The sequence below is a fragment of the Micromys minutus genome (genome assembly GCF_963924665.1).
Source record: "Micromys minutus genome assembly, chromosome: 22".
NCBI classification, from domain to species: domain Eukaryota; kingdom Metazoa; phylum Chordata; class Mammalia; order Rodentia; family Muridae; genus Micromys; species Micromys minutus.
This window is the reverse complement of record NC_137957.1, coordinates 7,779,243-7,793,396: the sequence shown is the minus strand read 5'-3', so window position 1 is coordinate 7,793,396 and position 14,154 is coordinate 7,779,243. Positions and strand designations below refer to the sequence as shown.

General features: G+C 49.9%; 2 protein-coding genes across 2 annotated transcripts; one reads left to right on the top strand and one right to left on the bottom strand.

Moving 5' to 3' along the window:
* Nucleotides 1-1,549: 1,549 nt before the first annotated feature.
* EEF1AKMT3 (EEF1A lysine methyltransferase 3) lies at nt 1,550-8,662 on the bottom strand (the record flags this gene model as incomplete). The annotated part of the gene is made up of 3 exons (XM_080935304.1): nt 1,550-1,959; nt 8,253-8,364; nt 8,486-8,662. The coding sequence occupies 3 exons, from the start codon at nt 8,660-8,662 to the stop codon at nt 1,550-1,552; spliced, it is 699 nt and encodes a 232-aa protein (XP_080791430.1).
* Nucleotides 8,663-9,219: 557 nt separating this feature from the next.
* METTL1 (methyltransferase 1, tRNA methylguanosine) lies at nt 9,220-13,217 on the top strand. Its single transcript, XM_080935656.1, has 6 exons — nt 9,220-9,330; nt 10,337-10,500; nt 11,592-11,776; nt 11,865-11,978; nt 12,132-12,233; nt 12,379-13,217. The coding sequence occupies exons 1-6, from the start codon at nt 9,242-9,244 to the stop codon at nt 12,526-12,528; spliced, it is 804 nt and encodes a 267-aa protein (XP_080791782.1). The 5' UTR covers nt 9,220-9,241; the 3' UTR covers nt 12,529-13,217.
* The last annotated feature ends 937 nt before the right edge of the window (nt 13,218-14,154 follow it).

Genomic DNA, 14,154 nt, shown 5'->3' with positions numbered 1-14,154 from the left:
ACGCCGGCCTACGGCGTGGCGGGAGGACCAAAACGCCTCGCAAGAACGCGTGGAGCGAGGATGCTGCCACCTGCAGGCCGGGGGAATGTAATCGCCTCCTATGCTTGCCTCATTAAATCATTTCACAGCCTGAGGGATAAAGTTGCCACGAAATAACAACACAAGACTTGTAGGTGATACTTTGTTTCTTTATTTCCGGTGTACTTTCATTATCCATTTATGACTCAGGACTAACGGCAAGTAGGTAGGTGGGCTCAAGAAATTGCCCAAGGTCACCTGGAGAAGCAGAGTTCCTTCAACAAACCCAAAAAATAATTGCTGAATTAGTAAAATATCTGCTAAACACGTGTGTGCCCGGAGCTGTTGCCAGTTTCAGGGGATCAGTGATGAATAAACCATAGCTCGGCCCTCCAATGTAGCTATTGGTCTGAGGAAATAAGAATCAGGTAAGGCAATAAAGGTCCTTAAACAGCTAAAAGATCTCCAGACAAAGAAACCACGTCCAAACAGAAAGCTCAGAAAAAGGAAGGCTTTTTTTTTTTTGTCTTGTTTTTATTTTCCAGAAGCAAAACATGAGTTTAGACAGAGAGCAAGGACTCTTCCTGGAAGGGAGTCATCTGGAAAGTGGAGAAGTCAGGGATGCCGCATAGAGGTAGGGAATAAAGCGATTTGGCTAAAAGTGCAATAGAACCAGGAATTGAGATACAAAGTGTTTAGGAGCAGGTGTGTGTGCCTGAGTACCAAGCAACGATGTCTGTTCTCGCAGCAGAAGCTAATTAGAGCAGGCTTTGGAGGATGGCAAGACTTCGAGGCTGGGCATCGAGGTTAAGAGAACAGTGGCAAACACAGTAAAGATGGTTGTGTGCTGAAAGGCTGAGTAAAAAGAGCAAGTAAAAGAGAGCCAGACTGCTCCAGAGGGAGAGAGACAAGAACCGAAGGCAAAACAAGAAGGAAAACCTGAACATGGAAGGAAGAACACCAGATTAGAAGAACCTAAAAGCCAGTCCAGAATTTGGTACAAGATGCCTGTGATGGGGTCTTGAGCTTTGCAAAGGACAAAAAAAGCTCCAGTCCAAAGGGACATCTTTGATTTTCCTCCCCGGGGCTCGGGTCTAGGAAGACTAACCTTATCCAGATTCCTACTCCAGCAGCAGGAAAGAAACAGGTGTCCTGAGGTATCTCAGTTACATGTTTGGGGATACAGAGGAGATAATTAATGCTCTCTTTTTTTTTCCCCTTAAAAGTTTTCAAAGAGTATGTTTTTGTTAAGTCCATTCTGCTTAAAGAACCAGAAGAGTTCAGTGTTGACCTCTCTGCAGGGACTATTCATACAATTTCCGCCCCTTATTCCTAACTATCCTGGATGCCTTCCCTCCTCTGAAGGCAAGTATTGGGTGCTTTCTTTGTGTTTTAACTCAAGGCTTCTGGGGTTCCACTCTGCTGCCTCTTCCCAAGAATAGGGGACCACAGTCAAGAGGGGAGGAGGAAGAGGGACAATCCATCCTTTCCTTTTGTCCTGATGTTCACTGCTTTGGAGGGACGCCATTCCTCAACAGAAGGGTTGCTGTCCGGCAGGTGTCACCTCCCTGTGCCTGGCCCTATAGATGTTGACATTGGCATCTTCATCCCGATGGGCCAGCTCCATGTGGAAGTGCTGGGGCAGCAGGTGTTGAAAGAAGGTCTCCGCCCCGTGCTCTGCTCTCATCTTGGAGGCCAGGTAGATGGTGCCATGGGGCCCACACAGGTGCCGGAGGGTCCCCAACAGCAGCGGGAAGGTGGGCTCCAGGTACACGATATCTGCCCCCAGCACCAAGTCATAGTTTCCAGGAAAGACATGCTGGTCAGTTCCCCAGGACAAGGCGCACACCTGAGCCCGGCCTCCGGGTGGCACATTGGCGTGGACGTTGTCCTGGATTTGCTCTAGGGCCAGTGGCAAATCAGTGATGGTGACATCCCCCCCTGAGGGAGAGTGGGGAAGACAAATGCAAGTCAGAGGGACCAGGACAGGGCTCCTGACTCCTGCTGGAGGCTCAGAGACTCTAAGGCCTTGTGTCCCCACAGCCCGAAGTCCACACTTTGGCTTTTAGTTGCCCTAACCTCGCTGTCAGCCAAGCCACTCTCCTTACTCCACATTCTACAACATCAACATTCTCTCCGGGCTAATCTTCAACCCCTCTGCACAACACACAACAGTCAGATGTCAGCAAAAGCCGGAGCAAGACTAAGCCGGGGGATGAGCTACACACCCCCACCCATGCAAACCCAGAAGATGTGACCTCGGCTGAGCCCAAAAGGACAGGCACACGTCGGTCAGGTGCACCTTTCTGAGCAGGGAGTAGGGAACAAGAATGCCTGGTGCGCAAAGGGCATGGTGGAGTTGAGGAAGGCTATGCTCTACAATGTAGGTTTTCAACCTGTGGGTTGTGATCCCCGAACCATCAGAAAACATCCAATATCTACCGTTACATTTCATAACAGTAGCAACATTGCAGTTACAAAGTAGCAACAAACATAACTTTATGGTTGGGGGTCACCACACAAGGAACTGGAAAGGAGTCACAGCACTAGGAGGGGTCCACTGGGCTAGAAGATGTAGAAACTGGAAGAAGAATGTAAGACCCAAACGGAGGACGACTGCCTGCTAAGAGAGAGTCAGGCTGGACAGGGTGATCGCAGGCCAGGTAAGCTATATTGCCAGTCGGAGAAGCAGGTTTTAAGGGGGGGATCTGAGGTAAAGGCAATCAGATCAACATTTCAGAACACTTCACTCACAGCAAACGTGTACTGAGTGCTTGCTAAACTCAAGGGCCATACAGCCAGAGGCAGAACAAACCTGCAGCCTCCCGAAAGCCCATTTCAGATGTGAAAACAGCCACAAAAGTAGTTACAAAAGTAACTATTTAATCAGAAGCATGGTCTTGATGATAAAGTAGAAGTGGGTAGAAGCTACTTAAGTGCATAAGCCAGGTGTCTGGAACCCATTAGTGAACAAGACACTTGTGGAACTTACAGAATAGTGCCAAGGGCTGGGTGGGTTTGTAGTTCAGTTGGAAGGGTATGTAAGGACCTGGGTTTGAGTCCACCAAATAAAGTATTTTTTAGACTGGATATGGTGGTACATATCTATAATACCAATACTAGAAAAGTACAGGCAGCCAGATCAGAAAGGTCATCCTTGGCTACATAGTCTGAGGCCAGCCTAGACTACATGGCGCCCTGTTTCAGATGAAGGGTAATGGGGCTCTGGCTCAGTGGATAAAGATGCTTGCCACGCCTGACAATCCGGTTTTTATCTCTGAGTCCTACATGGTAGAAGGAGAGAACTGACCCCCACGAAATGTTCCTTTGACCCCCCACATGCATGCCATGGCAAACAAAGGCCTGTGCCACTACTGCCTGGCCCCAAATTTAATTTCCATTTTTATTAAAAAGAAGAAGGAGAATCAGAAGGAGCAGCGGCAGAAAATGAAGACAGGACCAAAAGAAACTAAACATCCAGGCATGGTGTACCTGTCTGTAATCATAGAACCTGGGGGGCTGAGGCAGGAGGACCATGAGTTCCAGGCCATCTGGGGCTACATGACAAGACACATTGTCAACAAACCACAAACAAACAGGGCCTGGTGGCTCTCATCTATAATCCTAGCACTTGGGAGGTAGAAGCAAGAACATCAGGGGTCAAAGGTCAACCAGGGTTACATTAGATCCTGCAATGAGACACACAACACACTGAATAGCAACGCATGCTACCGTGAGGCACCGAGCAGGGAAAGGGTCTGAACCGCTGTGGGAGAAGACAAGGAGAACACTTTTAGTGGGATTCTTGGGAAATCCTCACTAAGCAGAGTTTGTTTGGAAAAGACCTGAAGGAATCGCTGGAGCAAACCACGTGGCTCTGCCTGGCTAAAGTCTACTAAACACAGACCAACAGGCAAGAGACCTGTGCCCTGCAGTGTGAAGAGGGGTCAGACAAACAGCAACAGGAACTGGGGACAGGGAGACGAAGGGACAGGATCCTGTTATGTGTAGGAAGATAGGGGGAGTTTTAAGGGGAAGGATTACACTGACTCAGAACTTAAGAGAAATACTTTCATTAAAAAACAGAAACAAGGTGGCTCAGCAGTTAAAGCACTGACTGCTCTTCCAGAGGTCCTGAGTTCAATTCCCAGTAACCACATGGTGGCTCCCAACCATCTATAACTATAGTTCTAGGGGGACCAGTCCCTCTTCTGACCTTTTCAGGCACCAGGATAGCATGTGGTACATACATACAGGCAAAACACACACATACATAAAAATAAATGAATAAATATTAAAAGACAAAACAAACAAACAAACAAAAAAAACCCCAAAAACCCAAACCTACAGAAGGGAAGGCCAGAACCAGGGGGACTAGTTAGAGCAGAGATGATGTTGTTTAGAACTCAGGTAGTGACAATGACTAAAAAGTAATCAAATCCTTAATATATTCTGAGCACATCCTCAACGTTAACAAACTGATCCCCCCCACACACACACAGAAGGTGGGAGAGGAATTTTAATTAAGGATTGTTTTTGAACATTTGGCCCAACTCAGGCCCAACTGCCCATGATGAAAAGGAAGGAGCTTTAGGAAAGGCGGGCTCGGGAACGGGAGCGTGATCTCATCTGTGAGCGAAGTTTGGAATGTCTGTCAAACAGTCCCGTGAAGACACTGAGTAGGACCGGGTTGTGCAAACCTGGATGTAGAACTGAGAGGATCGAGGTCCTCACCATAAAAAGGACATCCGAAGCCACAAAGTGATGTGACTCTTCAGGAGGGAGGACAGACAGACAAAGCAAGGGGTCAAATTCCGCTGCTGAGCTCTGGGGCACTCAGGGTTTCCCCTGTGAGGATAAGTGTGCCGTGGCGTGTGGAAGCCAGAAGCGTGGCCCAGAAAGCAGAGGACATTTGAAGGAGAAGGGGGTATCGTTGTCAGATGCCAAGTCCACTGGGTGGACTTGAATCTCCTGGATTCAAAGCATGGGGGGGAGTGAAGTCACGAGCCCATGGAGCCACCAGAGGGAGAGCAGCGGAAAGCCAGAGAGAAATGGGTTGAAGAAGGGAACTACTGATGGGGCATTCACATTTACACATTCTCTCCCTCCTGAGCAGAGAAAGGGTTTGGGAGACGTAGGGTCAGCCGCCCTTAACACACATACAAGTATACTTTCTGTATACACAGAGTGTGTATAGGTGGTATGTATGTATGTATATGTATGTGATATATGTGTACAGAGCTATGCCGAGATGCCTATCGTGTGTGGGGGAGTGGTTGATCCTACATCCTGTATCTCCTGAGCACACACAGAGGAGGAGGAGGATGTGTGAGAGAAGTAGAGGATCTAAGGAACAGCATCTTTTTCAGTAGTGGGAAGATTCAAGGTCTTATGAACAAGTGGAAAGGTTTACTTTCACTCTTCTGTCTACCTGTGATAACAAGATGAAAGGCCATAGACACAGACATGTGAGTAGATATTGTGACATGCACTTGTCTGAGAACTGACACAACCAGAAGAAACAAAGTCGTCAGATAAGGATGACAATGCAGAGGAGGTAAGAATCAGAGTTCTCGGACAGTGGGAGACTGAACGGAAAGGAAATAGAAGGGCTAGCTGGGTTACATCACTGTACGTCAGTGATCCGATGTACAGGGGGTCCAGCTGGCCCAGGTGTGTGAGTACTAAGAAGGCCTGTGTATGTGTGTGTGTGTGGTGTGTGTGTGCAGTGTGTATGTGTGTGTGTGTGGTGTGTATTGGGGAGTATGTGTGTGTGGTGTGTATGTGTGGTGTGTGTATGTGTATGTGGAGTGTGTGTGTGGTGTGTATATGTGTGTGTGTATGTGTATGTGGTGTGTGTGTGTGTGTGTGTGTGGTATGTATGTGTGTGTGGTGTGTATGTGTGTGTGTGTGTGTGGTATGTATGTGTGTGGTATGTGTATGTGGTGTGTATGTGTGTGTGTGGTGTGTATGTGTGTGTATATTGAAAGCCTGGCCTTGAGGGAAGCTTTCCAATGAGCCTAGCAATGGGAAATACATCTGCATTAAGTAGGCAGTAAGAATGTTTCAAACACAAAGTGCAGCCCCCATGAAGTCCCTAAGGAAGGGGACATCAAAGAAAATTTGCAGAATGAACGGAAGGTCATCAGATCACGCGAGGAGAGCAGGAGGGAGAGGTACAGAAAGAGTTGGAGACGGAGGCAGACCGTCAGTGGCCACCTATGATAAAAGCAGCAAGACTCCACAGAAGGGTGAGGTGTGATTGTGACGGTAGCCATTTCGGAAAGACCCACTCTGACTACAGGGTGGAACTGGAAACAAGAAGACCAACCAGCTTGACTACTTATTATAGTCTGAGCAAGAGATAATGGTGGCTCAGGATGGGCAGCCAGGAGCGTAGTCAAGAAAACACAAGAAAATCCAAGAGGTTTCTAGGAGTGGAAGCCCACAGGACGGAAGGGTGTGACGATGGAAAGCAACGAGGTGATAATGTCTGGCTGTGGCTTCGTGATGGGGAGTCTGAGGGAGACACACGGTCAGTGGAGTGCCAGCCTCTCCCACCCACCAAGAAGCAGGGCAAGGATCGGGAGTAGACAGAATAAGTGTGGTGCACAAGGAAGGGACCTTGTACTAGTGCTGAGAAGACATCCCAGGGTCGGCTGAACCCTGGGACACAAAATCAGACAGCAGACCACACCCAGATCTCAGACTTGTCAACTACACACGACACAAAAGCTCCAGCTGTTATGACAGTAAGACAGGTGTTCTCTCTCTCTCTCTCTCTCTCTCTCACACACACACACACACACTTTCCTCCTTGTCTCCTTCCCTTCCTTCCTACCTGAAACAAGGTCTTACCCTGTAGCCCAGGCTGGCCTCGACCTTACACCAATGTCCCTAATCCCTGTGCTGGGATTACAGGCATGAGCCACTCCACTCGGCTTCTTTGCTTTTAATGTAACTTGCTGACCCTCGAACTCTTCATCTGCCTGAGCCTCCCCTTGATGGCTCACTCAGCCCTCAAGGCAGCTACCCAGAGCACAGCCACGCTACACGGACCTCACTATCATGCATGTACCGCAGTGCCTTCCCACATTGTCCCGTACTAGAGTACAAGTTCCTTGGAGAAAGGAAATCCTCATTTAATGTCAAACCCTCAGCCCCAGCATGCCTGTTGGCACACAGAGGACTTAGAATACCTGTTGACTGAACAAACGGAAGAATAAATGTCTGCCTGTGCAAAGACGGCCCTTCATGTGACTCAGTTCTGTTGCTACGAATAAGGACATCCTGGTCTACATGACTTACAGCACAAGGCAAGGAGACTTTTCAGTTTCTTGCTCCAAGTGAAGCAGTTTCCCTGACCTTTTCCTTTCCCGGGTCTCAGCTACTTAATTACCACCCCTACATATGGGATGAATGTGTGTGTGTGTGTGTGTGTGTGTGTGTGTGTGGTGTGTGTGTGAGTGTGTGTATGTGGTGTGTGTGTGAGTGAGTGTGTGTGTGGTGTGTGTGTGGTGTATGTGTGAATGTGAATGTGTATGTGTGTGAGTGTGTGTGGTGTGTATGTGTATGAGTGTGTGTGTGGTATGTATGTGTGTGAGTGTGTGTGATGTGTATGTGTGTGTGTGTGGTGTGTATGTGGTGTGTATGTGTGTGTGTTTGTGGTGTGTATGTGTTGTGTGTCATAACCTTGCTCCTTCTAAAGCCTAAGACTGGCTGTATGGTGACACACACCTACACTCCCAGCACTAGGAAAGGTAAGGCAGGAGGACCAGGGATTCTAGGCTAATCTTCACGTAATGTGTTTTAGGCCAGTCTGGACAACAAAAGAGCCTGTCTCAACCAGACTACACCACACCCCATCACCCCCTCCCCCGGAAAAAAAAGAAAAAAAAGTAAGAGACCCTGACATAACAAAGCTACTAAACTTTGATTAGATTCACCGTTCTAGGTCTCTCCTTTAGAAAATCCATGCGAACATTTTAACGAAAGAGCGTCTCCAGCATTTTTTTTCCACAGAATCCCTGTCTTACTTGTTTTAGACACCCTGAAACCAACTAGCCTGAGTGTTCTGAACGCTCATCAGCGCGGTCAGCCTCGCAGGAGAGTAGAGGTTGGTGAAAAGGAAAGAACTGAGCTGAGTTCAAAAGCCCTGCCCACCCCTAGGAATCCACGTCGAACTTCACACTCCAGCCCCCCTCCTCCTGCCGCCTTATCGCCAGCTCACGCACCCTGCAGCGCCGCCAAGATTCCCACGATGCCCGTCCCCGCGCCCAGTTCGATCACCTTCTTGCCTCGAAAATCCACATTTTGACTCTCGAAATAGTTACACAGGCTCAGAGCCTATGAGGAAGGGAAAAAGAGAGAAAGTGGAAACTGTCACGACGGTGGATCCATATGGGAGAGGCGGGGTCCGGGGACTGGACCTCTCCGGGAACCTCACTTAGGGCAGCCCATTCCTCACCGCATCCCACACGCGTGCCGCCACCCCAAGGCGCGACCCAAAGTTTTGCGTGATGCTGAGCTCGTGCCCACAGAAGCAGAACCGGCTGCTCTCCGAGTAAGAGTCGGTGAAGAGCCCGACCTCCCGTGGGAACACGGATTCGGGCTCCGTCTCTGGATCCGTGCGAGAGCTGGCCATCCGGCAGGTAGAGAGCCCGAGCACCCCGGCTAGCGCTCTGATCCCCTCAGTGCGTGCGGGTTTGAGGCTGGGGACTGCCAGCCATATGGGCTGCTCCCAAGCACCGGGCCCCGCCTCCCCAATTCGCCCTCCTTCCTCCAGCTGGACTTCCTGGAGATGGATGGGGTGACCCCCGAGCCCGGATCCCTGGTGCTCACAGAACAGGACCCACACAGCACCATACGGGCCAGACTGGGTTTGAGACCACCAGGAGAGAGAAGAAATGATGCTTGGTTCTACTGTCAGAGGCGGGTCCCTCACATCCCGCTCACCTGTGGGGCGCACAGGTGCCTGTGGGCAATTTGGGAACCCAGACTAGGCAGGAGCGAGCCAAGGGAGGATGCAGGGTACTCGGAGCTCGCCTTCCCGCATGGTTAGAAATAGCAGCGCGCAGCCCTCACGCCTGCTCCCTTCAGGGTCCTCCGCGGTTCAGCAGAATTTACTCTTGGCTCTTTAAAAGGCGGGGACTGCTGGCAGCCCACGGTCTGCGTCATCACCTCGCGCCGGGAGCTCGGCTCTCCACGTGGACTGTGTGGCATCATGGCGGGAGCCGAGGCCCCCCAGCCGCAGAAGCGCTACTACCGGCAGCGCGCCCACTCCAACCCCATGGCGGACCACACGCTGTGCTAGTGAGCGAGCCGGGCGGGATCAGGGAGGGAGGGCGGCCTCGTCAAGCAGCCACTGCTAGGACTTGAGATGGACCTGGGAGGATTGCCCGGATGACACGTCAGCTGAGGATGGCTTAGGGAGATTGGGCAGAAGGCGGAGTTGGCCGGCTGGGAGGGGTCCTGGTGTTCGAGACTTAATCCTGGGTGGACTTGCCAAAGACCTAGGAAGACGGAAAAAACTACTGCCGAAACTAAAATGAACAAGCGAAGCAAATTGTCATTGCCAGCTTCCGATTAAAAAAAAAATGGTTTGGGTTTTCGAGAGAGGGTTTCTCTGTATATCCCTAGTTGTCCTGGAACTCGCTTTGTAGATCAGGCTGACCTAGAAATCACAGAGATCCAGCTTCCTCTGCCTCCTGAGCGCTGGGACTCACGGCATGCACCACCACACCCGGCTCTGATATTGGATTTTGAATTTATAAAAAGATAAACATATACACAGTCCTAGCCACTCCTTGCTCCGTTCTCGCCACACAAAATACATAAACAAAGAGGGCTGGAGAGATGCCTCAGTGGTTAAGAGCGCTTGACTGCTCTTCCAGAGGTCCTGAGTTCAATTCCCAGCAACCACATGGTGGCTCACAACCACTTATAATGGAATCTGATTGCCTCTTCTGGTGTTCTGGTGTGCATAAAGACTGAACGCTCATGCACATAAAATGCACGGGTAAATAAAAATTTTAAGTATCTATAAACAAAGTACTGCTCCAGTGCCTTAGGCATTCAGTCTCTGGGAGAACCTGACACATTTGTACCCAGAAGGGCTTGGCAGATCAGCATCCATAGCCTCATGATGGGACTGTGATTCACACCCTAGAAGCTAGGAGATTTTCCATTATGCCTTCACACCAATGGCCCTGCATGCAGAATGTTTTCTGAACCTACCACCCCACCCCCACGCCTACAAAAGCATGTCTGCAATGGTATGTCCAACAACCTCATGTGTCTCCTGTCTTCTTTTCAATAGCCCTGTGAAGCCAGAGGAGATGGACTGGTCTGAGCTTTACCCAGAATTCTTTGCTCCACTTACTCAAAATAAGAGCCATGATGACCCAAAGGATGAAAAAGAAAAGCACTCTGGGGCCCAAGTGGAGTTCGCAGACATAGGCTGTGGCTATGGTGGCTTGTTAGGTAATATGCTGGCCCTTTTCTTGGGACAAGGAGAGGCCTGAGTTCTGCCATCTCAGCAGGTTAGAGGCGGGATTAGTTGACCTTTCCTCCTGGGACCAGACACCAGTGACATCAGCGTGGAGAACCTCTACCTTCTACTCTGGGTCTGTGGCCTTTGCCCTGGAGAAGGGAGGGAGCTGCCTCAACTGCATCTGAGAGCCTGGGTTGTTCTGTCTGGCTCCAGTGGTTCCAGTCCTTCCATGAGCCATCCCACTGCCTTGTGCTGGGTCAGTGAGCCGCTGGTCAGCACAAGCGTCAGAGATCAGCCACTGTGGCCACTGATCCTGAACTGATCTTTCTCGGGGATTCCGCCACCCTCCCTCTCCTACCCCATTTCTCACCAGAACACTCCCTCTCATGTTTTGTGGTTTCTGTTAAATTTCTTTGTGTTCCAGAGCATTCACATCAAGCCACTGGTCTGTGTTTACATCTTCCTATAAGTCTTTCCCTGTAGATAGGTTACAGTGTATGAGAGGAGCATGGTGTGTGGAGACTGAAGACTTCGGCTCATGTTTGAGGATCTCTGAGTTCAAGGATAACCTGGTCTACAGACTGAATTACAGAACAAATAGGGAAACCCTGTCTCGGGGGAGAAATTTTTAAATATGACTGTAAAAACATCATATTTTTATTTACAGTTGACATCACTGTAAAAACTCAAGAGCTAATGCAAACTGAGCCTGTTGCTCCTGCCCTTTTATTCCAGACTATATGACAGATCTTGTCTTTGTTCTTGGCTGTTTTACTTTTTGAAACAGGGTTTCACTATATAACCCTATCTGGTCTCAAACTTCCTACAATCAAACAGGCTGACCTTGAACTCACAGAAATCTACCTGCTGCCTCCCTTTCCCTGCTTCCAGTTCTTAGGATTAAAGGCATGAGTCACCACACCCTGCTCTTGGGACAGTGTGGCAGTTTTGTGTTTTTCCTGTCTCTTCCGCAGGGCATGGGAATCTCTGCCCTATCTACAAATGAAAACTCTGTCTTGTATAACCTCTGTACTCCCTCAGAGTGTGACACTGATGATCCCCTTGACATCTCTATCCCCAGTGGCACTGTCACCGCTCTTCCCAAATACCCTGATTCTGGGTCTGGAAATTCGGGTGAAGGTATCGGACTATGTGCAGGACAGGATTCGGGCCCTCCGTGCAACTCCCGGAGGCGGGTTCCAGAACATCGCCTGTCTCCGCAGTAACGCCATGAAGCACCTTCCTAACTTCTTCCGCAAGGGCCAGGTGCAGCCTGGGGAGCAGCCGGGTGGGTTAGGCCGGTCGGCAGGTGGAGGTGGAGCCCGGCATTCACAGGCGCACATCTGTCCCACAGCTGGCAAAGATGTTCTTCCTCTTTCCCGACCCGCATTTTAAGCGAACGAAGCATAAATGGCGAATCATCAGCCCCACACTTCTGGCAGAGTACGCCTACGTGCTGAGAGTCGGGGTGAGTGAGGAGGGAAGGTGCTGTGGGTGGCCTGTCCGGGGCTCTCACTGAGAAGATAGTCTTGGAGACACATTAGGCAGTTGTCCTGTCAACCTCATCACCTCGTTGGTCAGCTGCATGCAGCCCCTCTCTACAATGTCATTGCCTGTGCAGGGCCTGGTGTACACCATCACCGATGTCCTGGAGCTACATGAATGGATGTGCACCCATTTTGAAGAGCACCCACTGTTTGAGCGTGTGCCTCTGGAAGAGCTAGTAAGTAAGACCCCTGAGGAAAACTGAGTGTGCAGGCCGTTCAGAGTGGCCCTATAGTTAGTCTGTGAACTTAGCTCAGGGCTAGGAGATGGGAGTCTAGGCAGTTTAAAGGTGGGCAGGCACATTGTGGACCCTCTCTCTGCAGAATGAAGACCCCATTGTGGAACATCTAGGCACCTCAACTGAGGAAGGAAAGAAAGTTCTTCGAAATGGAGGAAAGAATTTCCCAGCCATCTTCCGAAGAATACAGGATCCCCTCCTCCAGGGAGTGACCCCCAATACCACCCTGCCTTAGCCGGACCCCCTCTGCTAGTGACTGGAATAAAGATCAGCTCCCCATTCCAGGCCTCCCCAGACTGGGACTGTGAGGCCATGACCTCTTCAAGAAGTTGGGGTGCAGTCTGCCGGTGATCTTACCTGTCACTGCCTTTTTGTTCCTCCACTGTCAGAAGAAAGCAGGAAGCTGACTGAGATCAGAGGACCTTCGACCAGAGGGGATATTTGGAGGGCTGTGGGTATTTTGTTCTCTGTGAGCACCCCCTGATCCTGGGCTTCTCTGGCTGGGGTGAAGTGTGCAGTGCTCCACTGTTTAGGCTGTGTGTTTGGTTCAGGTTGCCTCCAGCTGTGTTTACTTTACAGTCCTGGGGATGATGGGGGTGTGTCCACATGCCGGTGTGTGTGCATGTGTGTGTGTGCACAAGTGTGCTCACTCGTTTTCCAAGAATGGCTGGGCTATCAAATGCCTCCTCCCAACTTCCCCCTGCTTACAGTCTGACCCAGGCAGTTTCTGTCACCTTTATTGTTGCTCTCTGTGGAGTCTTTGGAGGGCAAGAGGGTGGAGAACCTTGTCTTTACCATGTTGAACTTTGATTCCAGAATTTCAGACCTGAAGGACTGGCACAGTTTGCCTGACGGAGAGGGAGGGAAGGCTGAGGAACAAGGAGATAAGCTGGAAAAACATTTTAAAGAATTATTTTTATCGTATGTGTTTGAGTATTTGCCTGCATATATATATATGTGTGTGTGTGTGTGTGTGTGTGTGTGTGTGTGTGTGTGTACCACACTTGTGCCTGTTGCCCTTGAAGGCCAGAAAAAGAAAGTTGGTTCCCCTGAAACCAAAGTTACACGTAGACTCAAGCTGTCATGTGGGAGCTGGGAACTGAACCCTGCACCTCTGTAAGAGCAGCCAGTGCTCTTAACTGCTGAGCCATCTCTCCAGTCACTAACCTGGAGAATTCTGTGGCTGACGCAGTAAGCGGTTGCTGACAACACAGATCATAGAGGAGGTGGAGTCAGCCTGGATTCAGAGTGTGCCCTTAGCCTCCATTCTGTCCAGAGGCAGGCTTTCCAGATGTGTAGGAGGTGAGGGTGTACACAGCTCACATATGCTGGTACAGTTCAGGAAGGTCGGCTTTCTCCACTGTGTGGGTCCCTGGGATCAAACTCAGGTCATCAGGCTCAGAAGTGCACTTATCTCTAGAGCCATCTTGCTGACCCTAAGACACTTCATTTTTGTTCCTGAAACCCTAATCCCATGTCTGAAAAGAGGGGTCTCCTTGAGCTAAGAGATTCCCTTCCCCAAGAAACAAAGATGGAGTCTGGAGAGATGCCTCAGTGGATAAGAGTACTGAGTTTTCCAGAAAACCCAAATTCAGTTCCTAGCACCCTAGGTGGGTGACTCACTTCCTGTAAATTCAGTTCCAGGAGACCCAATGTTCTTTCCTGGATTCTGGGCAGCTGCATTCACGTGCACATACACCCCAATATGTGTACACATGGTCTTTAAAGGAAAAGTCTTTAAAAGGAAAAGGACAGAACCTATGGCCCAACAGCTAAGAGCTCTTGTAGAAAACCTGGATTCAGTTCCCAGTACTAAATGGCTCACAACCACCATAATTCCAAATCCAAAGGATCCAACTCC